Source organism: Sus scrofa, chromosome 5, assembly GCF_000003025.6.
Source record: "Sus scrofa isolate TJ Tabasco breed Duroc chromosome 5, Sscrofa11.1, whole genome shotgun sequence".
In the NCBI taxonomy this organism is placed as follows: Eukaryota; Metazoa; Chordata; class Mammalia; order Artiodactyla; family Suidae; genus Sus; species Sus scrofa.
Window position 1 is genome coordinate 84,275,610 of NC_010447.5, and position 27,234 is coordinate 84,302,843.

Genomic DNA, 27,234 nt, shown 5'->3' on the forward strand with positions numbered 1-27,234 from the left:
CTCAACTGTTCTTGGTGTAGAGTTGGTGTTGAATTAATTCATGCTAAATTGAGTGAACTCTTTGGACATTCACCAAACCTTGTGAGGTAGGCATTCCGACTCTTGTTTTATACTTGAGAACAGCTGAGGCTAAGAGAGGTGAATGGCTTACCAACGTGAAAGTGTCAGATTGTTACACAGAAGCAGAGGTGTTTCACACACTCAAGCTTTTGGATTTTGTTTCTAGAATCTCTTCTTTATTCCACACTACCTTCTGTCAGAGTGCTAAGATTACAGAGAATATATATGAATACATAAAATGACAGCATTTTTTAAACTATAAGCATTCCTAATGCGACTGTGCTGCTTTTCCCCCCTTTTTTTTCTTCCAGACAGAAAAAGGGAGTGCACTTCATGAAGCAGCTTTGTTTGGAAAGGTGGATGTGGTGAGAGTTCTGTTAGAAACAGGTAACTATCATGATTCTCCACAGAGCTTACCTTACCAAAAACTATTTGTATTTCAGTAAACAAAGGAAGATGACACAGTTCCCCTCCTTCCCCACCCTTACTTCTTGCCTTCACCCCAAATTGCAATATTCGTATCATGTCAAACTGAGCCTCGTGTTGAGGGAAAAAACTAGTGTAAATAGGCACCTTCCTTTTTTTTTTTTTTTTTTTTTTGGCTTAAAACAATGCGAATTTTTTATATTACAGTTCTGTAAATACAAAGTCCAAAATGAGACTCGCTGGGTTCGTCAAAACATTGGCAAGGCTGCTTTACTCAATAATTACTTTAATAAGAAAGCTTTTAGAAATTATAATTTTATACATTTAAATCACATTAAAATGTGTTAGGGAAACTATCAAAAGGAAAAGGAAATACCTGCCTTCTACAGGAGAGAGATCCTTATGAAATTATGGCAGTTGCTTCATGTATTAAAGCATGCACCACTTTCCCTCGGGTTTTGTGTGTTTTTTGTATTTTCTTTTTACAGATGTACCTGCAGCATATGGAAGTTCCTAGGCCAGGGGTCGAACTGGAGCTGCAGCTTCAGCCTGTGCCACAGCTATGGCAACACCTGATCCAAGCTGTATCTGTGACCTGTGCCACAGCTTGTGACAATGCTGCATCCTTAATCCACCGAGTGAGGCCAGGAATCAAACCTGCATCCTCACAGAGACCATGTCGGGTCCTTAACCCCAAGAGTCACAACAGGAGCTCCTTCCCTGGCTTTTTATATTGTAAACTATGGTAAACAGAAATTAGAATTCCCTGTTCTTGAGGTAAATTCTTCTAGTTACTGCATCAGCTGAGTAGCTATTGTTTGTAAGCTGCTGTGATTTAAACGGAAACTTTTAGAGGGAAAGCTTTGAAGGAACAACAAAGTAGGTTTTTGGTCTTCATGTTTATTATGATTGAAGTAAAATTGGAACTGGGGTCAGACTTTTTTTTTAAGATCAAAGGCATGGATACAAATTTGTGCTTGTAAACAACTGATGTGAGTCTTCTGTGATATAGACTATATTTAGTGTCTGTATTTCCCTCAGTAAACATATTAAATGAAAAATATTGGCAGACTATAGATACCACTGTGGTCGTGCTCATAGAAAGTTAAAATTTCATGTATACCTAACTTTGATATGTAGCAGTGATGTAATAAATGAGGCAACCAATTAAATATGTGCTGGTAACACATGTCTATAGAAATTTAAGCAAGTACTTCATGATTTTATTATAATGAACTAACCTTTGAGGTCAGATGCTGAAAACTGGCTTTGTTTGCAGTTAGGTATTTCAGAAGTTTATAAACTTTTTACTCTCTGCTACATTAAACTCTTTAGTACAGTAAAGAATTAAAATAATTACTGTGAAAGAATTACAGTACAGAATTAAAATAATCTCAAAGTCATTTAGTTACACACTTTAAGAAATTTGTTCACCAGGTATTTGATGAGTGTTGCTGACACTGAATATAAGCCTTGCATAGATAAATATGAAGTATTTGACTTTGTATTTGGATAAATAGTATTTGGACAGTAGTTCAGAATAATCCTACTTTTTCAACTTTTGTGAATTCTAAAACATCCTAAGACTCTTCTTATAATTATTTATATGGTACATTATTATTATTTTTATCATATACAGAATATATAAATAATATGACCGTTATACTTTAGGAATTCACATTCTAAATCAATACTGTTTTTCAGCTTGATAGTGAACCATTTAGTTAACTGGATATAATAACTTAGTTAACTAGCCATAACCTAAACTAGCTATAATATGAAAAAACAATGTTAATGATTGAGTCAGTGCCCTTTAAAAGTTAATTCACAGTGCTTAATTTTTAAAAAATCATCTTCAGTGCTTGGTCTATATTGAAATTAGAGCAGTTATGTGCTGACACTATTGTTGGATGATACTCCACTTGTGTATATCTATTGGGTTTTTTCTTTTTTCTTTCAGGAATTGATGCCAACATAAAAGATAGCTTAGGTAGAACTGTATTAGATATTCTGAAAGAACATCCATCTCAGAAATCTCTCCAGATTGCAACTCTCTTACAAGGTAAACAGTATTGAATGATGGATGAATTTGCCTTATAGTTAAGATTAAATTAAAACTGTCATAGTTCTTTCTTGGGTTTTGAGTTAATGTTTACTTATGAAAGAACTTATTATTTGCATTTTTTTCTGGTAGACTTTTAAACTCAATAATATCTTTTAATATTTGATTTGTTTTTTGGCTGCTCAGTATTTTTTAAAAAGCTGTATATTTTTTTACTTACTTGATGTTAAAAATGTTTTTGATTAAACCCATGTAATAAATATTTAGTTGTGAACTTCAAGGTTAGGGCTGTAAAGTGATGATCTTATGTTTGAATAATGCTTTAGAGTTTTCAGGGATTTTCTATTACTTTGTCTGATTTCTGCAATTCCGTGAGGTAGGTAAGTCAGATACCATTATACTTCTCATGCATGAGGGAAACTGAAGCTCCAAGAGGCTAAGTGCCTTGCTCAAACTCATATATCTTATTCTGAGTGATAGAGCTGGTGTGCAAATGCTGGGTTAGTAACAACAAAATTGTACTTATTTGAAAGAATACAGACTATTTCCTCCTAAATCCAGTAGTACGAGATAATTAAGTCCTGCCAGCCTTTGGAGTTGATAAAGGTCATTTAAGGAGTTCCCATTGTGGCTCAGTGGTAATGAATCTAACTGGTATCAATGAGGATGCAGGTTTGATCCCTGGCCTTACACAGTGGTTTAATGGTGTGGTTTTGCTGTAAGTTGTGGTGTAGATCACAGAGGCAGTTCAAATCTGGCATTGCTGTGGTTGTGGTGTAGGCCGGCAGCTGTAGCTCCAATTTGACCCCTAGCCTGGGAACTTCCGTGTGCTGTGAGTGTGGCCCTAAAAAGCCACGAAAAGAAAAAAAAAAGGTCATTTAAGTACATTTGAGGTTAGTTGGTAAGTTGCAGTTATTAGGTCTACTGAAGGTATGACAACCATCTAAGCACTACTTTTTCATTTGCAGGAATACATAATTACCCATTTGATCTAAAAGTTTTATGAAAAATTTAGATTTAAATGCTTTCACTTTCTGCTTAGTGATTAGGCTGCTATGTAGCATGTTCCCATAAAAGCCCAGTTGTTTGTCCTTTCCTTTCCGTTATCTCCTGCAGTGTTCAGTGAGGATTAGCCCCTACAGTTGTTACAGATTGGCTGTGAATGTAATGGAGGTGAGATGGGCTTCATTGGACATCAGTTGAGAAGCTGATGAGAAGCTTCGTCTTGCAGGGAGATAGAATTAAAGCTATGTGTGCAAGAGCTGTATAGAAACAGGAGTCAACAAATGCCAGAGAGGGAGAAAGAATAGATGTACTACAGGAGGTCATTTGTGTTCTTTTCTCTATTTCCAAAACCTCTCAGGGAAGTCCAAGCCCCTACAGTTTTCTTGTCAATAAGGAAGTTAATTGCAAGTCAAGTGCATATAGAGACAAATCAGATAAGAGCACATATTAGGAGTTCCCGTCGTGGCGCAGTGGTTAACGAATCCGACTAGGAACCATGAGGTTGCGGGTTTGGTCCCTGCCCTTGCTCAGTGGGTTAAGGATCCAGCGTTGCTGTGAGCTGTGGTGTAGGTCGCAGACGCAGCTTGGATCCTGCATTGCTGTGGCTCTGGTGTAGGCCAGTGGCTACAGCTCCGATTCAACCCCTGGCCTGGGAACCTCCATATGCCACGAGAGCAGCCCAAGAAAATGGCAAAAAGACAAAAAGACAAAAAAAAAAAAAAAGAATACATATTAATTCATATTAATTCTTTATATTAATTCAATTAAAATCAAGTTGAATGAAAGGTGAAAAATAAAAAGAGTGGTGTACAACATTTTAAGGAGTCTTCCCCCTCTAGGCACTTTGTATTTCATATTGGATTTTTGCCTCTAACCAAACTTAAAAAAAAAACAAACAACTGAGGCTTGTGTATAATATGTCTTTTGGGAGAGGAAAAATAAATACCATTCTCTGAAAAGGGGGCATAATATAATTACAAACATTTTTAATATTTTGTATTAGTTCAACTTAGATGAAAATGTTTTTCTATAGGAATAGTCCTCTATGTTCTCTGAAATGATCATGATATCCCTACTTAGGGATCAAGTCTATTCAAAGCATCATTCGGAGAATTTTATTTATTTGTTTGTTTGTTTATTTATTTATTTATCTGCTTTTTTTTGCTTTTTAGGGCCACACCCGTGGCATATGGAGGTTCCTAGGCTAGGGGTCCAATCAGAGCTACAGCTGCCGGGCTACATCACAGCCACAGCAATGCCAGATCCAAGCTACATCTTCGACCTACACCACAGCTCCCACCAACGCCAGGTCCTTAACCCACTGAGCAAGGCCATGGACCAAACCCACAACCTCATGGTTCTTGTTGGATTCATTTCTGTTGCCATGACAGGAACTCCATTCAGAGAATTTTAAACCGGAAACATGTCTAGTCACTTATGATGGGGCATCATAATGTGAGAAAAAAGAATGTATACATGTATGTGTAACTGGTCACCATGCTGTATAGTAGAAAAAAATTGTATTGGGGAAATAACAATAACAATATTAAAAAAAAGAAAACTAAGGATGTTATTGTGTCTTCAACAGGCAAATTTATTTATTTATTTATTTGGGCCACACCTGCGGCATATGGAGGTTCCCAGGCTAGGAGTCCAATTGGAGCTATAGCCCCCGGCCTACGCCAGAGCCACAGTAACGCCAGATCCGAGCCATGTCTGTGACCTACACTACAGCTCACAGCAATGCTGGATCCTTAACCTACTGAGTGAGGCCTGGAATCAAACCTCACGGATGCTAGTCAGATTCGTTTCTGCTGAGCCATGACGGGAACTCCTGGGTAAATTTATTTTTAATTAAAAAATGTGATAAAAGTTTAGTTTTCAGAAAAAGAGTTCGTAAGTCTCCTCTAAAATATCCTTTCTATTTTAATTAAAAACTTTTAAATTTATAGCTTATCATGAAGTTCTTTTAAAACTTAGGGTATGAAGAAATAAACAAAAAAGTGACCATAAAAAATAAAACAAAGTTAAAGTTTTTAAAATAAATGAATTTAAGTATGTCATTTCAAAACTTATATACACAGAATATTTAGAAGGTGTGGGAAGAGCAGCAGTCCTCGAAGAGCACATACAGGAAGATACAACCCAAGAAACACACATTTCATCTCCCGTTGAATCTCCTTCCCAAAAGACCAAAAGTGAGTAGCTAATTATAAAGCCCTTGAAATGATACTAGACTTTTATGTGCAAATTTGTCCCATATGTTCAAAAAGGCTTATTATTATGGAAATTTCAGGTCTAATTTATACTGTATATGTTATCCTCGTATTCAATCAACTTTTATTGAGCTCTTGCCATTTGTCAGATACTGTTGTTGGTCCTGAGATACAGTGTGAACAAAAGAGATAACAATTCCTGCTCTCATGAAGTTTACATGGAGTAGGTATTTCAAGTTAACTTTTTTTCCTAAAAGGCTTTTGATGCAGAATAAAAATATTTATATCTGGATTGTAAGTGCTGGAGTTTTTTTCAGAATAAATTTTAAGGCTGAAGTTCCTTTTTGAGAATGATTAGAAAAAATGGATATTTGCATGCAACCTGCAAATTATTCATGTTGACAGATGTTGCATATATCTTTTCTTCCTATTATTCATTTATATCGTAATTAATTTATTAATGACTTATGTAGTTATTTGTTTAAAAGTTATTTTTTTAATTGAACCTAGGAAGTAGGATCCCAACATCATTTCAAATTTGTTAATGAATTCTGTCAGTGAAGTATGATGCTTATAAAAGAGTATTAAAAGTTAAGTGCTATGATAAATTGAAGCTTTAGAAATTATACTTCCTTATGCTTTTATGTAGTGCATATGTGTAAACCTTCAATACTTATTTCTGTTTTGAGAAAGAATAAAAATAGACAAAATTGTAATTTCTCTGTCTTTTAACATTACTGCACTAATTATGATATATGACCTTGCTTTCAATAAACTAAATTTTCTGATAACTTAATCTTGTTTGCTATATTTTGAGTTCTAGCACCATACTAGTATTATTTATTTATTTGTTTATTGTTTAAATTAAAAAAAAATTTTCCCAGCCACACCTGGAGCATACGGAGATTCATGGGCCAGGAATCAAATCTGAGCTCCAGTCAAGCCACAGCTGCAATCCTTAATGCACTGGGGATTGAACTCACACTTCTGTAGAGACAACACTGGATCCTTAACCCACTGTGCCACAGCAGGAGCTCATATATTTTTATTATTTAACATGAACTTTTAGCCGTATTTCTTTCTTGAAACTTCTGAAAAGTTTACTTGCTTCTTACAGGTGAAACTGTGACTGGAGAATTATCAAAACTCTTGGATGAAATAAAGCTCTGTCAAGAAAAGGATTATTCTTTTGAAGATTTGTGCCACACGATATCAGACCACTACTTAGATAATTTGAGCAAGATTTCAGAAGAAGAACTTGGGAAAAATGGAAGCCAGAGTGTAGTAAGTAAGGGGGGAAAGAAGACGATGCGTCTGTCTTTGCCAGTCCATTATATACCTGACAGGCACGGGATTTGGGTGTTATCCTGTTTTCAGATTCAGCCAGTTTCAATCAAGCTCCCTGTGGCTCTTTCCCTGATATTCATCAGTGTTTCATTCTCACTGCAAGTGTAGGGAAGAAATGCTTTGATATATCACTTACGGTATGTGGTGATCTCACCAGTGTTAGACCCTCATAACACATGAATTCATAGTTTCTTTGATTATGTTCTTTTAGTTTTACTGGGCATAATAATTTTGATTTTCAAAGAAAGAACACCCTCCTTTTGTCTTTTTTCCCTGTTTTCCCTTTGATCTGAGTCTAACCCCATGGTGAAGACAAAGCTGAGCCATGTGTGTTTGCTTTTCCAGCCAATCTGTAGGTACTATGGTAGGAGAGAAACATTGTGGAAAGTTTGACCTCCATATTTCTGTAATCTTATGCAAATTCCAGTGAATTTGCATGCAACCCATAAGTTCAGAATCTAAATCATGAGGTAGAGATTCTTGTTCATTTGGATTTTTATATGAATATAGTAGCAAGAGAAACCATAGAGAATCAATCAGTTTAAAATCAAGATTTATATACCTGTCTTTTTTCTTATATAGAGGAAGGATTTATAGGATGTATTGAGTAAAAGAAAAATATTATTATGGTATGAAACCTTTTTTCACTTTTTGAACTGAATTCATTGTAGAAACATTATACTTTCTTCAAAAGCTAATAATAGAGTTGATTGTGTTAAGTATGCCATTTTATTTATGAAAGCTAAAAAAGCTGCTAAGTATAGTGACTGTTATGAGAACATTTACTTCTTTTAGTTAGTTAATGTGAGCAGAGACACTCTTTCCCAGGATAGTATTTGCTAGTCTAGATCTGTGACTAGTCTTACCTTCTAGGCCTGGTTTTTTTTTTCCTTTGATGCCTTGTCTTTGGTAAAACATTGCCTTATTGACTCCAATAAAACCTCTTTATGAATAATTATGATTAACGATATGTATGCTGAGGTGAATACTTGTAGATTTTACTAAATTAAACTTTTATATTGATAAGATATTTACTATTATAACTTTAATGTTAGGACAAAACTCCCTGTTTAAAAGCATCTAAAATAGCTTATGGTAACTCCAAATTACAAACTAGTTAAACCTCAACATTTCCTTGAAAATTGTTTAGAAATTAAAACATATTTATCCTACATAAGCAATACATGGTGTTTAGGTCCATTCTTAAAGATTTGTCGAAAGTGGCTGCTTCTGGTCCTCTACTTCTTAGCTCACAGATTCTGAAAGTGTTACTTTTTTTAGACCAGTTGTTCCTAAATTCTTATTGTTGTATGTAGTAAATAAATTTTGAGCAAATATGACAAATGTATTTGTATGTAATTATACATACTTATTCTAAGAATATATGCTATAAATTATGAGGCACATACTATAAAAGAAATGTGAGGAGGATAAAGAATAAGCATAAAATAGAAGATCTAATTCTTTTTCTTTTATTCATCTGGTATCCTGTGCACCCTGGGGTCTGTACGCTCTGCTTGGAGATCATAATTCAAGCTTATAGCTCTTGGACAGTGATGGCAGAGGCCTTTGGCATTGAGAGAGTGACGTAATTTGGAGAAACAGTGGTCAATTTTTTTTCTAAGTCAAAGACTGTTATTGTTGTAGTAGTAAGAGAGAAATTAATGCCCATAAGTTGAATTTAAGTTCAAAATTCAAGTTCATGCTTCCATATAAGCAATCACTCTGTTCCTGCGATAAAACTTTATATTGTGTTCTTTGAAAATATTGTCATAAAATATTCAAGGTTACATAAGGCAGAAAAGCAGAAGTTACATATGAGTAAGAGCAAGCAGTTCTCTTTATCTGGAATAATAAAGTTTATGAAGGGGAAGATGGAGGAAAGATTAGAAGATAGATTGAGGTCAGGCCATAGATGATTTCGAATGTAAAACTGAGAATTTTGATATTCACTTTTTAGGAAATGAAAAAATGCTCAACATCGTTGATTATAAGAGAAATGCAAATCAAAACTACCATGAGATACCACCTCACACCAGTCAGAATGGCCATCATTAATAAGGCCACATATAACAAGTGCTGGAGAGGTTGTGGAGAAGAGGGAACCCTCCTGCACTGTTGGTGGGAATGTCAACTGGTACAGCCACTGTGGAGAACAGTTTGGAGATACCTTCGAAATCTATACATAGAACTTCCATATGACCCCACAATCCCACTCTTGGGCATCTATCCAGACAAAACTCTACTTAAAAAAGACACATGCACTCGCATGTTCATTGAAGGATTTTAGATAGATAAAAAACATTACTGAAAGTGGTCTTTCAGAAGATTAATCTGATAGAAACTTGTTACTGATTGTTTAAAAAGTAATGCAGTTTCTCTGGCACTTCTCTGTAGCCTGTGTTTTATTTGGATTCATCCTAGTTTTGTTGAATATCTGTTTCTATTCATCAAAATGTTTTTCCCAAGTTTTTTTTTAAATCGATTATACTCTCAAATTATATAAACATTTAATCGAGTACTAAGAGATTGCTTAAGGCCATCACCGTGTTGTGAGCTATAGGATTTATAATGGCAGAAATGAGACACAGTGTCTGACTTCAAGGAGTTCAAATTTTTTTCTCCAAGAGATCTTCAATCACATTGTGCAGAGAAGACTGACATGTAAGCAACAAATATATAGGAACTGGCATTTATTAGTGCTTGCTAGTTGCTGTTCTAATGCTTTTTATGACTTAAACCACCTAATCCACATGGCAGTCCTAACAATGGAAGAAGTATAGATTTGGAAAATGACTCAGCTGGCAAGTAGCAGATCTAGGATTCAAAATCAGACCCAGTGTCACTAATTTACAGCTACATTTCTTATAATAAACTACCTGGTAGCCAAAGGATTTTTTTTTTACAGGAACAGATGAGTGATTTATAGGTCTTCGTGGAGTTGGGGAGAAATTAAACTGGCATCTGGAGGAAAGAGATATTAGTTACAATTGTATTGAAATGAATGAATGAATGAATAAATAAATGGGAGAGGGTTCTAGCCTGTAGAAATAGTGTGTACAAAAGCAAAGAGGTGAGGCCTAGCGTTTAATATGAAGAGAATGCATTACCTTGAGAATTTGTTTTAAAAAGTAGTGAGGTGTAAAGTTGGATAAGGATAAGTAATAATAATATTTAACACTTATGGAATGCTGTTTTAACTGATTTAATCCTCACAATAACCCTCTGAGATAAGTGGTATTATTCTTCCCATTTTACAGATAAGAAAAACAGAGACACAGAGAACTGGCACGGTCAGTATCAGTGTTGGGATCTGAACACAAGCACCTCTGGGCCTGGACCCATACCCGTTACCACTCAACTATTTCATTAGAGAGCAGAGGCAGATTATTAGATTTGGGAAGCTAGTCAGAGATTTAATATTGATGCTGAGGAGAATAAACTCTTGATTATGGGAGTTCTTTCATGAAGGTGACATTTTTAGAAGATGAAAGTGGCTACTGAAGTTCCCTTGTGGCACAGCTGGGTTAAAGATAGGGTGTTATCACTGCTGTGGCTCAGGCGCTGCTGTGTGCAGTTTGATCCCTGGCTTGTGAATTTCCACATGCCACAGGTGTGGCCAAAAAACAAAAAGTGGTTATTTAGTGTCAGATGATTTGAGAAGATATTCAAACAGTAATTCTCAGCAATAGTTACGCATTAGACTTATCTTCAAAATATACCGACACCCTCAGGTACCATGGCAGGCCAACTAAGTTATAATTCTTTGGGTGACTCTAGGCATTGATTGTTCTTTTAAAACGCTTATTCTAACATCCCCTTTATTGGTGTAGAGGACCAAAAGTCTGCTACAACCTTACTGAGGTAATTCAGGCCTGAGACGATGAGTCTGAACTGAGGTCTTGATAACACCACAAAATTACAGAATTTTAGATTTTAAAAAAACCATAGATCTTCTGGTGCCCAGCCTAATTCTCCACCCCCTCCACTGCAGTGTAAAAGTTCTCTTGAATTAGGGAGGTTTTTAGTTTATCATAAAGAAAATTCAAACTGTAGTTCAGCCATAGTTCTAAATTATGATTATTTCTATATAATGAAATGTTAAATGTGAAAAACATTTTTGCTTGTTTATTATTCATATTACTGGCTGAAGGATGGGCATTTGGGTTGAGATAAAATTTAATTTTAGATGATAGGAAATATGGCAATTCCAGAAGTAATTTAGAAGAAATCAAAATGTAAGAAAAATATATCTTGTGGCATTTACGCTATTAATAAATGGATTTTACAGTTAATGATTTGGCATGAACTTTGAAGGGTATTTTAAATATTCTTTGTCAGTTTAGCTTTTACTGCCTTTTTTTTCTTCCAATAGAGGGCACTCTAATTCAGTAATTTAAAATACAAAACCAGCTGTATTATGTAAGAACTTTCATTTTTGAATTGGAAGTTTTGGTTTTATTAAACTATTAGCCTTAAGGTGGTAGCTTGAACAATTTTACTAAAATGAGTGAATTAAAATTAAATTATTGTTATGATTTAACATATTTTATAGAAGGTTATACATTTAATGTGAAGGCCAGCTCAAGTTAAAATTACATTTTCTCTTGCAGAAATTTTAATTCAAAAGTCAGTCTGTTTTAAATGCTTTTATAATATGCATATGGACTCATTTTCCAAGTTGAATTAGGACATTATATAATCTAGAATGTAAATTTTGCAGACATATAAATATTTTCTGAAATTCGGGTTTTTGAAAGAATATAAAATCACCTGAAAAAATTTTTCTATTTTCTTCATTTGTTTTTCCAAGTGTAAGACGCAGCTTTTCCTCCATGTGTGTAAAGAATATATACAACTCTTAAATGTGAACACAGCATAACTTAGAAAACTCTGAGGATAGAATAAAGACCATTAGAGCATATTTCAGAATTTAGATTTTAGGAAAACATTGCCTTAAGATATAAAATTAAAAAGGCTTTATTCCCTCATTAGCCTGTGTGTCTAAGAAATAATTAAGAAGCATCAGCGATGAAAGGCATTATATATTTTTTCTCCTGAGGGAAAACCTAGACACAAGCAGCATCTGAGGGCTATTATTTAAAAGGAGTTGTGTTGACAGGTTTTGTGCAGTTTTACTCTTTTAGTACATCTCTTTTGTGTTATTTCACTTTCTGTCCAATGTAAAATCCTTAATTACATGCAAGCCTTTTGAAGTGAGTTATTTAGTAGTTCGAGATTTCAAGATTTAACTTCTCAGTTTTTATAGCAAGCTTTTGTAAATTGCATGAGAGTGCTCTTGGAGCGGGGGTGGGTGGGTGAGGGGGTTTCTATAGGAAAATATACTCAACTCAAGTCTTAAATTGGCAGTATTTTTCAAGTCTTAAATTGGATCAAATTAGGTTGCCTAAAATCTAAATGGTGTTTCTGATACAAAGTTTATTTTCAAGTACACTTTAGCAGATTTTTGGGGCTTAATATCAGGAATGCACAAATTTCAGAATTGTTTCATCCAGTTCCTGTCAGAGTACTTTGGGGAATGTATTTTCTGAAACATAAATAGAGGGTTTTTACTGGATTGTAACTGATTCTTTAGCATGTATGATTTTTTTTTTAAAATAGTGGAGCTAAATTTTAAGCAGTGGTTAACTATTATTTTATTGGGAATATACTATTCAGAAAGACATTTCTGACTTTAATAATTCATTTCTTATGTAGTTAAACACATTTTTTGAAAGTGGTGACTCAAGGCTGCTGTATATGTATGTGTATATATATATATATATATATATGTATGTATGTATTTAATTATTTATTGCTTTTAGGGCCACACCTATGGCATATGGAAGTTCCCAGGCTAGGGGTTGAATTCAGAGCTGCAGCTGTCAGCCTACACCACAGCCACAGCAACGCGGGATCCCAGCCACATCTGTGAGCCACAACCCATGGCAATGCTGGATCTTTAACCCACTGAAAGGGGCCAGGGATTGAACTTGCATCCTCGTGGATACTAGTCGGGTTCATAACCCACTGAGCCACAATGGGAACTCTAAGGTTGCGGCGTATTAAGCCCGGGTTTTAGGGATTTAGGGAAGACATAGATTCTGTTCACCTATTTTAGTATTTTGAAACTTATACCATTAACCACGTATATGTACTATATGTACATGCAAGAAAAATGTAGAATCAGAATCCTAAGAATTTTTCTCTATTCTCACTATAGGAAGAAAATTTGTACTTATAGTGAATCTAAGATCCTTGAGATAAATGTCTATTAGGATAAAAGAGTCAGTCTTCTGAATTTCAGACACAGTTGCTTTTACCTTTCATGCCACATCTCTTTGTTCTATTTTGTCTTAGAGGCTAATACATTTTTTTTATAGTACTACTTATAGACTCCTTGATGGTAGGATGTGTATTTGATTGACCTCTGAAATCACATCCTGCCTAGCACAGTGTCTTGCATGTAGTGGTCTCTCAATGAAAGTTCACTGGATGAACAAATAAATAAGAAGGAAACACTGCCTGTGTTTGCACATGTCCTTGTAAGTAAATCATCATCACTGAAAAGCATGTTTAAATATTTGAGGTGAATTATAGAGTCCAAAGGCAGGTTTTTTCCATCAAGCATAGAGTTTCAGCCATCTTCCTTAGGGAGGCAACTTAGTCTAGCAGTAAAGAGTGTGAGTTTGGGAGTAATTTGAGCTTGGGTTGGCATCCTTGATCTGCCTCTTACTAACAGGTGACCTTTGGAAGTGCTTGATCATTTCGAGCATTGGTTTACTCATTAGTAAAAAGAAAAAAAAATGTTTAATATGGCTTTTTTTGTTAGTTACAGAAAAAGAGCTATGCTCTTTTGTGTGGCCAAAAACATATCTTGATTTTTATGTTTGCTTAGACGTTGTCCAGCTTTGTCTAAGCTTTATAATAATCACTCAATGTCAGCATCAGGGGGATTTCTCTAGTGAAATGCTAAATGAGTGTTCAGTTCTTGGATTTGTCATAGTCAACATTACTTTGAAAAAAACCAATCTATCATAATCACATATATGCACATGTTAGGGAGGAATAGCAAATATGGCAAATAATTGAACTTACGTGAAAATTTATCACAGTAAACTGAGATTCTTGGCTCAAAGTAAAAACACAGAATTCAATGGGAATTAATTTAAAATCCCAAATTAGATGCCAAAAACTCAGTGGTATAAAATGGAAGAGATTAAATTTGGGGGAATAGCTTATGCAGAAAGTTCTGGGATGTTTAAAAGACCACAACTGCAATGTGAACCAGTAGTGGAATGTGGCTGCTAAAAATCAATAAACAGTTGCCAAGCTATGGTCTCTGGTAATAGCATTTATTAAGTACCAAGTCTTAATTAAGTTCTAGACATTACATGTTAAAGTCATTATCTCCTATATTCCTCACGACAGTGCCTTGAGATAGGTTCATTATCCTCAAAGTGGAAATTAAGAGTAACATAACTTGGCCTGGATTATAGGACTACCAAAAGATAAAGCTGTGATCTGAACTTAGGTCTGACGTCTTATAAGGTCATGATTCTAACCAGTAGGTCAGCTTGTCTGTCATTAGTAGCTTCCATATTGACCTATCCTTATCTTTTCATCATTCTTCCAATTTTGAATGTTCACCTGAATTATTACAAGAGCCTCTTACCCTTTCTGTCTGCTTCTAGTCTCCTCTCTTCATTCACTCCAATTTATTCGTGACTCTCTTGACAAATCAATATGCCTTAGGTGCAATTCTGATTATTTCACTCTCCTCAGAGCTAGAACTGGTCCTCACTATTCAAGTTAAATATGTAATTTTAACTCTGATATTCAAGGCCCTCCGTGTTCTAGCTTCCTCATGTATTTCCAGCTTTCTTCCATTAATGTCTTAGATAAATTTAATGTCTTGGTAAAATAGGTTATTCCCAAGCATGTCTTTCTTTCCCTATCTCTGCTCATGCTCACAGTGTTGCATCCATACATAATTATTTTCCTGATTATCTATTTATTGAAAATTGTCTTTCACAAAGCCTTTTTTGATCTTTCTATTTAGACCCAGCTATTTGAATCCGATATCATTAATTTTATTTATGAATCTGTTACGTAAATTTCTTAGTCTGCTTGTAGTACTGGTGAATGAATCCTCTTTTTTTGGCTTTGCTTTTAAACCCTGTGATGACAGGGGAAATGCTAATCTCTGTGTGTGACTGTGCATTTGTGGCATAGTTCCTCATTCACGTGCTTAATAAACATTTGTTGAATTGATATGATTGGCTTTGCACCTTAAAAGTATGTTTAATAACTGAATTTAGGTGTAGAACTATGGGAAGAGCTCTTATAAAAAAGAGTCTTTCAGAAGAACTTCTCTGTTGGTTGATGTTTCAAATAATGAATGCCTCACCATTTGTTTTGAAGACAAAATGAAATATTTCAGTTAAAACTACATTATAAACTTCCTCCCAGCATAAAATCACTAACATCTTAGGTCAAGTCATATCTTCTTAGGAAGTAATGCATCGCTTTCACTGATAACAAGAAAATCTTACATTGCAAATGCTATGTTTGATTCCTGATAATGTATAAAAAGGAAATACAATGTAAGAATATGGGAACATATGTCTCATTTGTATTACTAATTTTTGGATTCTTTAGTTCTGTGATTGAACATTTTTTTGAATTAATCGCTGTTAATCTTTCTGTGTAAGTTGAGAGGGCCTGTTTTTGAAACAGATTTTTCTGTTAATCATTAAAAAATGGGCTTAAGCCAACATCCTGGGTTTCTCCCCTCTATTTGTTAATGATTCTTGCTGATTACTATGTGCTTGACTGATGCATTGTATTATTGTGTTTGACACTAGAATATCTTTTCATACTATGAGCATTCTGTTAAGGTATCCGAAGGTAGTAAACTCCCTTCTTAATTAAACATTTATATATTTGACTTTTATGAAGTTTGTGAAGTAACAATTTTATCTACTCTGTAGATAGGGTATCAACCAGTTTTTGTTTTGATACTTCCATTCTCTCTGATCTCTCTATAATATGTTACATGAGTTTAATCTTCCTAACAGAAGAACTCAGCTATTACGATTTTCCTGAGAATATACACTTTACATCCAGGAGTTAATTATAATGTTTTGTTGAAAATTTGATAATAATTCAACTTTCTTCTAACCTCACTCTCTAGATAATGATGAAGTTAGTTTTTGACAACTCTTAGCCACATGTCACATTTACTGTGTCCATTTGCCAAAATACACATGATTTATAATTCTGTTTCATGGTGCACATTTGAAAATTCTTGATTCTCTTCTGGAGTAAAGTCCTTGGACAGCCTGCCATTATAAAAAGAATGCCATTTTGCTTCCTAATGCCAAAGGAAACTCAGTCTAGAGCCTGAGTTTAAAGAGACATGTTAGTGGCGATAATCATTTATCTTTGTGTCAGTGACATGTTTTTCCCCTTGAAGAGCAAATTAATTCTAATGGCGTAGTAGACTAGTAACCAAGAAAAAGTTACTGAAATCGCTTATGCTTATAGCATATTTTATCATGGGACATTTCAGACATGACTACTGACTGTTGGAATCAATTCAGCCTCTAGCAGCTGAAGAATTAAGATTTCTCAAAGTCAGTAACAGTAGATGTGTGGCCTGCTTCAATCTCAGGCTTAGAGTTTTAAAATTGTCTGATACTATTTCCACTTGCTTTTGCCAGAATTTTTATTTCTACCATCTATGCTTTTTAAAGCTCAAATGTTTTGGTTGCTTACCAGCTGGATAGCCAGCTTACCAGATTGCATAATTGCCGGTCCACACTAGCAAATAATTAATAATGAGAAACAAAGTCTTAATTTGGAAAAAGGATGAGTTAGTCAAGAAGATTAATTTGACAGGGATGAAAGGTCCTAAAATGAACAAAGATAATGAACCATTGAGAAGTGTGTGTTAATAAAGTGGAAATAGCTTGCCCCCCAGATAAATGAGACAAACATTGACATAATGTGTCCCGTAATCATCCGTTCCATGTTGCCAAAATAAATCTATCCAAGTTTTGAACAAGATTTTCTTTTTGCTCTTTAATCATGTTTTTACTCAGTGTGGTGCCATTTTCCTAAACATTTAAAAATGTCTTTATTGTCATAGTTATTATTATCGGCTTCACTAACTTAATGAGTCCCACATTAAGGAATTATACTAATTTTTTCAATAACATATATTTGTAACTTAGAGTAACATAGTGTAGAGAACAGGAGCTTTGAACTCAAAACAGACTTGTATTTGAATCTCAGTTCTTCTCCTTAGAACTCCTTACTACCCTGATGTTTAGATTTCTCATCTGTAGCGTAGTGTTTCTAAAAAGTCTTTCTTACCTCGATCTACTGAATCAGAACATACAGAGGTGAATTAGTTACAATAAATTCCCTAGGTGATTCTTATGCTCCATGGTTTGTGCACACTGCACTGGAACATTTAAAAAATATTGATTTCTTAGTCAACTACTCAGACCCATTTTCTTTTTTTTTTTTAATAATTTTTTTTATTTTCCCACTGTACAGCAAGGGGGTCAGGTTATCCTTACATGTATACATTACAATTACATTTTTCCCCCACCCTTTCTTCTGTTGCAACATGAGTATCTAGACAAAGTTCTCAATGCTATTCAGCAGGGCATTTTCTTTTTTACTCACATGGATCTGTGGCTTCCAGATTTTAATGATCTGACCATTATTAATTTGCCTTTTCCTTGGTTTTCTACTCCTATGAATGCAAATTTGATTGGTTATCTAGGCAAAATGACTTCTCTTTTAAGGATTACATTTCTATTTCTGTGGAAAATGCCATTAGAATTTTGATAGGGATTGCATTGAATCTATAGATGGCTTTGCATAGTATGGAACTTTTAACAATATTAATTCTTCTGATTCATAAACACAGAATATCCTCCTATATGTTGTGTCTTCAGTTTCTTTCAAGTCTTGTAGTTTTCATTGTATATATCTTTCACCTCCTTGGTTAAATTTATACCTAAGTATTGAATTGTTTTTAATAACGCTTGTGAATAGGGTTATTTTCTTTGTATCTTTTTCAGGTATTTTGTTGTTACTATATGGATATGCAAATGATTTCTGTATGTTGGTTTTGTATTTTGCAACTTGATTGAATTTGTTCATTAGTTATAACAGTTTTTTGGTGAATTCCATTGGAATCTGAGATCCACAGATAGAGGTGGAGTCTTTAGGATTTTCCATATATGAGATCATATTATATACAGACAGTTTTTTTCCTTTTTGATTCGTATACCTTTTATTTCTTTTTCTTGCTTAATTGCTTTTGGCTAGGACTTACAGTACTATATTGAATAGGAGTGGTAAGAGAGTGGGCACCCTTGTCTGGTTCTTGATTTCAAGAGGAAAAGCTTTCAAACTTTCACTGTTGAGTATGATGTTAGCTGTGGCTTGTCAAATATGGCCTTTATTAGGTTGAGATATGTTCTTTTTATACCCAATTTGTTGAGTGTTTTTGTCATGAAAGAATGTCGAATTTTGTCAAAAGCCTTTTCTGCATCTAATGAGATGATCATAGGTTTTCTTTTCTTTTCTTTTCTTTTCTTTTCTTTTCTTTTCTTTTCTTTTTTCTGTCTTTTTAGGGCTGCACCCACGGCGTATGGAAGTTCCCAGGCTAGGAGTCGAATCAGAGCTATAGTGGCTGGCCTATACCACAGCCACAGCAACAGCCCTGTCTGTGATCTATACCACAGCTCACAGAAACACTGGATCTTCAACCCATTGAGCGAGGCCAGGGATGGACCCCACATCCTCGTGGATACATCAGGTTCATTACTGCTGAGCCATTGCAGGAACTCCTTTGTCTTTCATTTTATATAACTTATCCTTTAATAATTGAAATTAAATTAAAATGGTGTTAAAGTACCAAATAAAGTATAATGTGGTGTTGAAAAGAATATATTATCATCCTTATCGTAATTTCATTTTCAGTTCTTCAGATTCATAGACTACATCCACTGCTGCTCACTTTTTCTTTAAAGTTCTATCTTCTCTGTTACAACCCAGCTCTGGCCTGCTTCTCCCTGACCCCCTCCTTATTTACACAAAACTCTGTAGGAATGAAACTGAACCTGTCTATTTCAAGTGCGTGTTATCATTCTTAGGGCATAGTAAGTGCTCAATAATGTTTTTCTGGATATTCAACTACTCTTAAAATTTGATTATTACCAATGTCTTCCTTTTCATCTTTTCTATTATATACAATCAGAAATCATTTTATCCCCTCATAACTATAACCCCCAAGATTCTGGGCAACATAAATTAAGATGAGGTCATTTTACTAGCATAATCTTCAAAGATTGTATTGGCTCAAAGCATCCTTCATGGGAATTAAGCAAAGTGCCAGATAAGACTTTAGAAAGAGATGTTCACAGAGATTGATTGTGTTTCACGTTAACAATAATTTATTAATTGTTCTTCTACTGGTGTCATCCTTTTCCCGAAAGAATACCTAAGCAACACACCACATACGACAAAAGTGTGTGTCTGTCTGTGGAGAGGGGGAGGGAGGAAGGATGGGAGAGTAGAAGAGAAAAGCACATTTCTCATATTATCAGTGGGAACTTGTATCTTTGCACTTTGGTAAGAGTTCTCTAATTTTATCCTATCCTTTGGAACAAGTGACATTTTATGGTTTTGAGAATCCAACCATAAACACTGAAGAATGTCATCTTTTTTAGGCAGTAATGTCACAATATAAATTCTATATTCATAGATCAGATATGAGAAGGCATATTTCATAATTCTTTTCTTATTTGTAATCTATTTCTTTTCTTTTCTCTCTCCCCCCCCCCTTTTTTAAGGGCCACACCTGTGGTATGTGGAAGTTTCCTGGCTAGGGGTCAAATCAGAGCTACAGCTGCTGACCTACACCACAACATAGCAACGCAGGATCCAAGCCACGTCTATGACCCATACTACAGCTCACAGCAACACTGGATCCTTAATCTGAGTGAGGCCAGGGATTGAAACTGCATCGTCATGGATACTAGTCAGGCTCATTATTGCCAAGCCACCTCGGGAACTTCCTGTAACCTAATTTTAAGAGGCACTTGGTTATTATTCATAAACCTGGAGGCATATTTACTTAAAATATTCTGACTCATACACAATGATGAGATAGAGTAATTAGGGGGTGGGATGTGGTTCGTTATATATGGTGGCTAGAGGTGGCCTCTCTGGGGAGTGATGTATAAACCATGATCTGAAGGAAGAGAAGAAACCAGTCATATAAAGTACCAAGGAAAGACTATTTGGAATAAAAGTAAATACTCTTTCCCGAGATGGGGAAGAGTTTAATATGTTTAAATACCGGAAAGGCGGGCAGTGGGGTAAGCTAGAGTACAGCGAACTAGGTAGAGAGTAAAATGGAATGGAATTAGAAAGATTAGATAGGGCCTTATAGGTCATTGAAAGCAGTCTGATTTTTTAAAATAAAATGTTTTTAATCAGGTAAGTGATATGATCTGATTTATAGAGGCAAATTTGGAAAGTTTCTAATTCCTCTAAATTCACCAATAATTCTTTTATTATCAGATGTACAGAATAATACATTTAATGGTATGCTTAAAATTATTTGTCAAATAGCGTCTATGGGCCAGGTTCCGTGCTAGGCCCCGAGATACGTACAACAGTTGACAAGATTGATAAAGCTTTTGTTATTACTTGTAGTTTAGCAGTGAATATATACATGGGCGTAGGCAATTTGTAATAAGTGTTATAACGGGAAATAGAAGTAGGATTAAACAGATGGGAAAGATTCTGAACTTGGATATTTGGATGATTATGGGAGATTTTCCAATTTTACTTGTTTTCTCCTTAATTCCTCGAGTATCAGCCAGGCAACCACTGTCCTTTATTGTTTGTGATTTCCTTACCTGGCTCCTCTTTCTTCTCACAGCCCTTTGGCTTTCTGTTCTTTATTGAGCATTCTCTTCATTAGAGAGGGAACTGCTCTTTGAATTCAGACAGCAATTTCATGTTATTTATTTCCAAATCTACAGTTCTGTCTTCAACTTCTCACTAATCCTCAGCTCTGAATTGCCAGCAAGACCTCTTTCTACAAATATCCCACTGTCATTTCAAACTCAAACTGTCAAAATTTAAATTAATCACCTTCCCACTCAAATTTATACCTGTTCTCCATCTCTCTTCCAGTAAGAGAACAGTTATTTCCTTCTTCTAGGACAAAAGCTTTGGTATTATGTTTGGTTCTTTCACATTTCTTTCATTCTCCTGGTCTAAAAGAGAGTTCTCCTTTGTTTAGTCTCATCTTCTTTGCATGACCCCACATCATCTTCCAGGAACAGCCTCATTTCGTTATTGGAAGAATTTTCTCTTGTTGCTGTTTCCAGTGTCTCTCCTCCATTTTTTCTTAAAATCAGTCCTATCAGGCTTTTTACTTCACCAGGTACCAGAACTATGTCGTTGATATGTCCAGTGACTTCTGTTGCTAATTCCAGTAGACATTTTTAAATCCCTGTCTTATGTGATCTTTGAGGGGCATTTGACATTGTTGATCGTGCTCTCGCCATTACACCTGCATGCTTTCTTTGCTTGATTTCCTAGACACCACGCCCTCCTGGTTTTCTTCCTATTTAGCTGGCTACTCCTTTTCAGTCTCTTTTGCTGGTTCCTCCTCATATTCCTGACTAAGTGCCCAGGGCTCAGTCTTTGGAGACTTCGCTTCTTTACTGATACTAAATATCTTGGCCAAGCATGCTGAATAGTCTTACAGCATTAAATATCTACTGTGGATCAGCAAATTGCACATATTTACAGCTTCAATGCTCTTTTGGAGTCCAAATTCTTGTTCTTTTTTTAAAGTATATTTTTAATTTATTTTTTAAATGATTTTTGTCTTTTCCATTATATCTGGTTTACAGTATTCTGTCAATTTTCTACTGTATAGTGAAGTGACCCATATATACATTCTTTTTCTCACACTACCCTCCATCATGCTCCATCACATGTGGCTAGATATAGTTCCCAGTGCAGGATCTCATTGCTTATCCATTCCAAAGGCAAGAGTTTGCATCTATTAACCCCAGATTCCCAATCCATCCCACTCCTCCCCCTCCTGCTTGGCAACCTCAAGTCTGTTCTCCAAGTCTATGATCTTCTTTTCTGTGGAAAGGTTCATTCGAGCCATATATTAGGTTCCAGATATAAATGAAATTATATGGTATTTGTCTTTCTCTTTCTGACTTACTTCAGAAAGTATGAGAGTCTCTAGTTCCATCCATGTTGCTGCAAATGGCATTCATTTTTTTTTTTTATGGCTGAGTAGTATTACATTGTGTACATATACCACATCTTCTTAATCCATTCATCCGTTGATGGACATTTAGGTTGTTTCCATGTCTTGGCTATTGTGAATAGTGCTGCAATGAATATACAGGTTCATGTGGCATTTTCAAGGAAAGTTTTGTCCAGTTATATGCCCAAGAGTGGGATTGCTGGGTTGTTCTTTTTTTTTTTTCCTTCCTCTTTCGAGTTGCACCTGTGGCATATGGAAGTTTCCTGGCTAGGGGTTGAATTGAAGCTGCAGCTGTGGGCCTCTGCCACAGCCACATCAACACCAGATTCTGAGTTGCATCTGTTACCTACACTGCATCTTGCAGCAGTGCCAGATTCTTAACCCACTGAGCAAGGCCAGGGATCAAACCCATATCCTGACAGACACTATGTCAAGTTCTTAACCCTCTGAACCACAATGGGAACTCCCAAACTCTTCTATTTAATTGTGTGTTTGACATCTCTATTTGTGTCTGATATCCTTTTGAAACTTACTAGGACTAAAAATGAAATCCTGAATTTCCTCCTCAAACCTTCTGGTCCCTTAGTTTTCCCATTTTAATAAATAACAGCTCTATCCATCCAACTTCTGCCCTCTAAAAACTTGGAGTGCTCCTGTAATCTTCTCTTTTCTTATGTCCCAAAGCAGATGGTCTTCAAATCCTACTAGCTGTTCCTTCAAAATATGTCTAGGGTCCAACTACTTCTTTACAGCTTTACTGCTGCCACTCTAGTCTAAGATACTATCATCCTTTGCTAGGATTATTTGAAGGGCTTCCAAACTTGTGTTCCTGTTATTGCCATTGGTCCCCATATTGTTAAAAGAGTTACCAAAGAGATCCTTTTGAATGTAAGTTAAATCATGTCACTTTTTTACTCAAAACATTGCTGGAGCTCCTGATCGTGCCCTGAGGAAAAAAAAACAAGTTCTTATGCTGGTTCAACCCTGTATGCCTGCTCCTGCTCCATGCTTATCTTCCACACCTCATTTTTCACTATTCTCTTCCTCGTTTACATTGTTTCAGCCACGCTTGGTTCATTGCCATTCCTATGAAACACCAGGCACCCCCCAGCCTCAAGACTCTTGAATTTTCTGTCCTTTCTCTCTGGAACTCTTTTCCCCAGATTTTTAAAAAATTAAAACTTAGGTGATTTACAGTGTTGTGTCAATTTCTGCTATACAGCAAAGTGACTCTGTCATACATATAGATATATTTAAAAAAATATTATTTTCCATCATGGTCTGTCCCAGAAGTTTGGTATAGTTCCCTGTGATATACAGTAGGTTTCCCAAATATTTTTATGGCTTTCTCTCTCAGGTTTTTATCAAGAATCAATTTCTGACTATGGCTTTGCCTGATCTCCCTATTTAAAATTACCTACTCTTGTGGAGAAAAAGGAACCCTCCTACATTGTTGGTAGGAATGTACATTGGTCCAGCCACTGTGGAAAACAGTATGAAGGGTCCTTAAAAAGCTAAAAATAGAACTATCATATGATAACTGCAATCCCACTCCTGGACATCTATCCAGAGAAAATTACAATTTGAAAAGATATATGCACCCTCGCATTCATTGCAGCACTATTTACAATAGACAGGACATGGAAGCAACTAAATGTCCATCAACAGAGAAGTAGAAAAGATGTGGTGGGGGTGTATATATGTGTATGTGTAGAATATTACTCCGCCATAAAACCCAAATGAAATAGTGCCATTCGCAGCAACATGGATGGACCCAGAGATTATCATAGTAAGTGAAGTAAGCCAGACAGAGAAAACAAATATCATATGATAATGCTTATATGTGCAATCTAAAAAAAAAAAAAAGAAACAAATGAACTTATTTACAAAACAGAAATAGACCCAGAGGAACAGAAAACAATGTTATGATTATCAAAGGGGCAAGGTGGGGAAGAGGGATAAATTAGGAGTTTGGGATTGACATATACACACTATTTAAAAAATAACCAACAAGGACCTGCTGGATAGCACAGGGAACTATACTCAATATTTTGTAATAACCTGTAAGGGAAAGAATCCGAAAAATATATTTTTGTACACACACATAATTGAACCACTATATTGTATACCTGAAACTAACATGACACTGTAAATCAACTATACTTCAATTTAGAAAAAGGAGAAAAATAGAACTACCATACGATCCAGCAGATTCCCCTGCTGAGTATGCATCTAAAGAAAATGAGATCACCATGTCAGAGAGCTATCTACATGCCTATGTTCATCACAGCATTATTCACAATAGCCAAGACATAGAAACAACCAAAGGTCCATCCACAAATGAATGGATGAAGAAAATAACATATATGAAACGGAATATTATTTAGCCACAAAGAGGAAAATTCTGCCATATTCTGTTGACCAAATCTCCCTCATAAAGTCACATTGCATTCCAATCTGCAAGGGAAGCTAAGAAATACAGTCTAGCTGTGTGCACAAGAAGTAGAGAAAAAAGGTTGGTAATTACCTAGCCAGAATTGACTGTATAATATCTTTTATAATTTAAACAATTTTTCTTTATATAAAAATAAATCTTGATTTTATAGTTCTCATTGATAGAAACTTTTCCTGTAGTTATAGATAACCCCATATTTAAGCAGGTATTTATTATTAAAATATTCCTAGTTAAAATTATGTAAAATCTTTTATATAATAAAAGAGTCTTTGTGCAAGACAATTTTGTGATTGACCTAAATATGTTAGTTCTAAGTGTGTAACATAGTGATTCAGTATTTTTTTAATTATTATTAATTTTTAATAGTTATATGATTCAGTATTTCTATACATTACCAAATGATCACCATGAGTCCAGTTGCCATCTGTTAATGTAAAACATTGTTGCAGTCTTATTGACTGTATTCCCTTTATTGTGCATTTCATCCACATGACTCATTTATTTTTTGACTGGAAGTTTATACCTTTTAACCTTCCTCACGTATTTCTCTTATCCCCTGATCCCCTTCCCTCTGGCAACCACCTGCTTGTTCTCTGTACCTATGAGTCTGTTTCTGTTTTGCTATGTTTATTTATTTATTTTTTTAGATTCTACATGTAAGTGAAATCATAAAATATCTGTCTCTGACTTATTTCAGTTAACATAATACACTCCAGGTCTATCCATGTTATTGCAAATAGCAAGATTTCATTCTTTTTTATGTCTGAGTAATATTCCAGTGTGTGTCTGTGTGTCCTTTATCCATTCATCTATGGATGGATACTTGGTTTGCTTCCATATATTGGCTGTGATAAATAATGCTGCAGTGAACACAAGGGTTCATGTATCTTTTTTAATTACTGCTTTTGTTTTATTTGGAAAAATACCCAGGAGTATAATTGCTAGATCATACAGGAGCTCTATTTTTAGTTTTTTTGAGGAACCTCCATACTGTTTTCCATAATGGCTGCACTAATTTACTTTCTCACCAACAGTGCATGGCAGTTCTTTTTATTCACATTCTTGCCAATACTTGTTACCTCTTGTGTTTTAGATGATAAGCATTCTGTCAGACTTCACATCTCATTGGTTTTGATTTGAATTTACCTAATAATTAGTGATGTTTGACACCTTTTCACGTGCCTGTTTGCCATCTCTATGTCTCTTTGGAAAAATGTCCATTCAGGTCCTCTGCCCATTTTGAATTGTATGAGTTCTTTATATGTTTTGGTTATTAACTCCTTGTCAGAAGTATCATTTGAAAATATCTTCTCCCATTCAGTAGATGACTGTTTCATTTTGTTTATAGCTTATTTTGCTGTGTGAAATCTTTTTAATTTAATGTGGTCCTATATGTTTATTTTTGTTTTTCCTTTGCCTGAGGAGACATATCTAAAAACAAGTCCAATATCAAAGAGCATACTGCCTGTGTTTTCTTGTAGCAGTTTTATGATTTCAGGTTTTACATTTAAGTTTTTAATCCATTTTGAGTTTATCTTTGTATATGCTCTGAGAAAGTAGTCCAGTTGATTTGTTTGCATGTAGTGGTCCAGATTTTCCAGCACGAATTATTGGAGAAGTTGCCTTTTACTTTTGTATGTTCTTGCCTTGTTTGTTATATATTAATTGACCATATAATATGGGTTATTTCCAGGCTCTGTATTCTGTTCCATGGATCTGTGTGTCTGTTTTTTGTGTTGGTACCATACTGTTTTGATTACTGTAGCTTTGTAGAATAGTTTGAAATCAGGGACTGTGATACCTTAAGCTTCGTTCTCTCTCAAGATTGTTTTGGCTATTTGGGGATCTTTGTGCTTCCATATAAATATTAGAATTATTTGTGCTAGTTTTGTGAAAAATGCCTTTGGTATTTTGATAATGATTGTATTGAATTTGTAGATTGCCTTGGAAAGTGTGGTCATTTTAATGATATTAGTTCTTCATTCCATAAGCATGGTGTATCTTTCCATTTTTTGTGTGTTGTTTTCAGTTTCTTTCATCAATGTCTTTCATCAATTATCTGAGTGATAATTGCAAGGTTTAATTTCTTCTGAAAGAATAGTATAGTTTTTTTGCAAGCAATGACTTGATACATAAATAGTGGTTCCTTTACTTATATTTAGAGTGATTTTTATGAACACTTACATATAATTTTAGATGCATTTACTTACATATCAAATTAATAAATGCTTCCTTTACTAATTCACCCATTTAAATAAAATTAGCAAATTTATTTATTTATTTACTGTTTTGCCTTTTAGGGCTGCACCCGCAGCATATGGAGATTCTC

At 35.0% G+C, this 27,234-nt stretch overlaps 1 protein-coding gene across 15 annotated transcripts in view; it reads left to right on the forward strand.

The window, feature by feature from the left end:
• ANKS1B (ankyrin repeat and sterile alpha motif domain containing 1B) overlaps window positions 1-27,234 on the forward strand; it is a 1,068,238-nt gene that overhangs the window by 195,105 nt on the left and 845,899 nt on the right. For all 15 annotated transcript variants that reach the window (XM_021093000.1, XM_021093001.1, XM_021092994.1 and 12 more), the window contains exons 5-8: window positions 372-447; window positions 2,447-2,548; window positions 5,638-5,751; window positions 6,887-7,053. In XM_021093000.1, coding sequence (XP_020948659.1) covers window positions 372-447; window positions 2,447-2,548; window positions 5,638-5,751; window positions 6,887-7,053 — 459 coding nt within the window. The remainder of the gene's footprint in view (window positions 1-371; window positions 448-2,446; window positions 2,549-5,637; window positions 5,752-6,886; window positions 7,054-27,234) is intronic.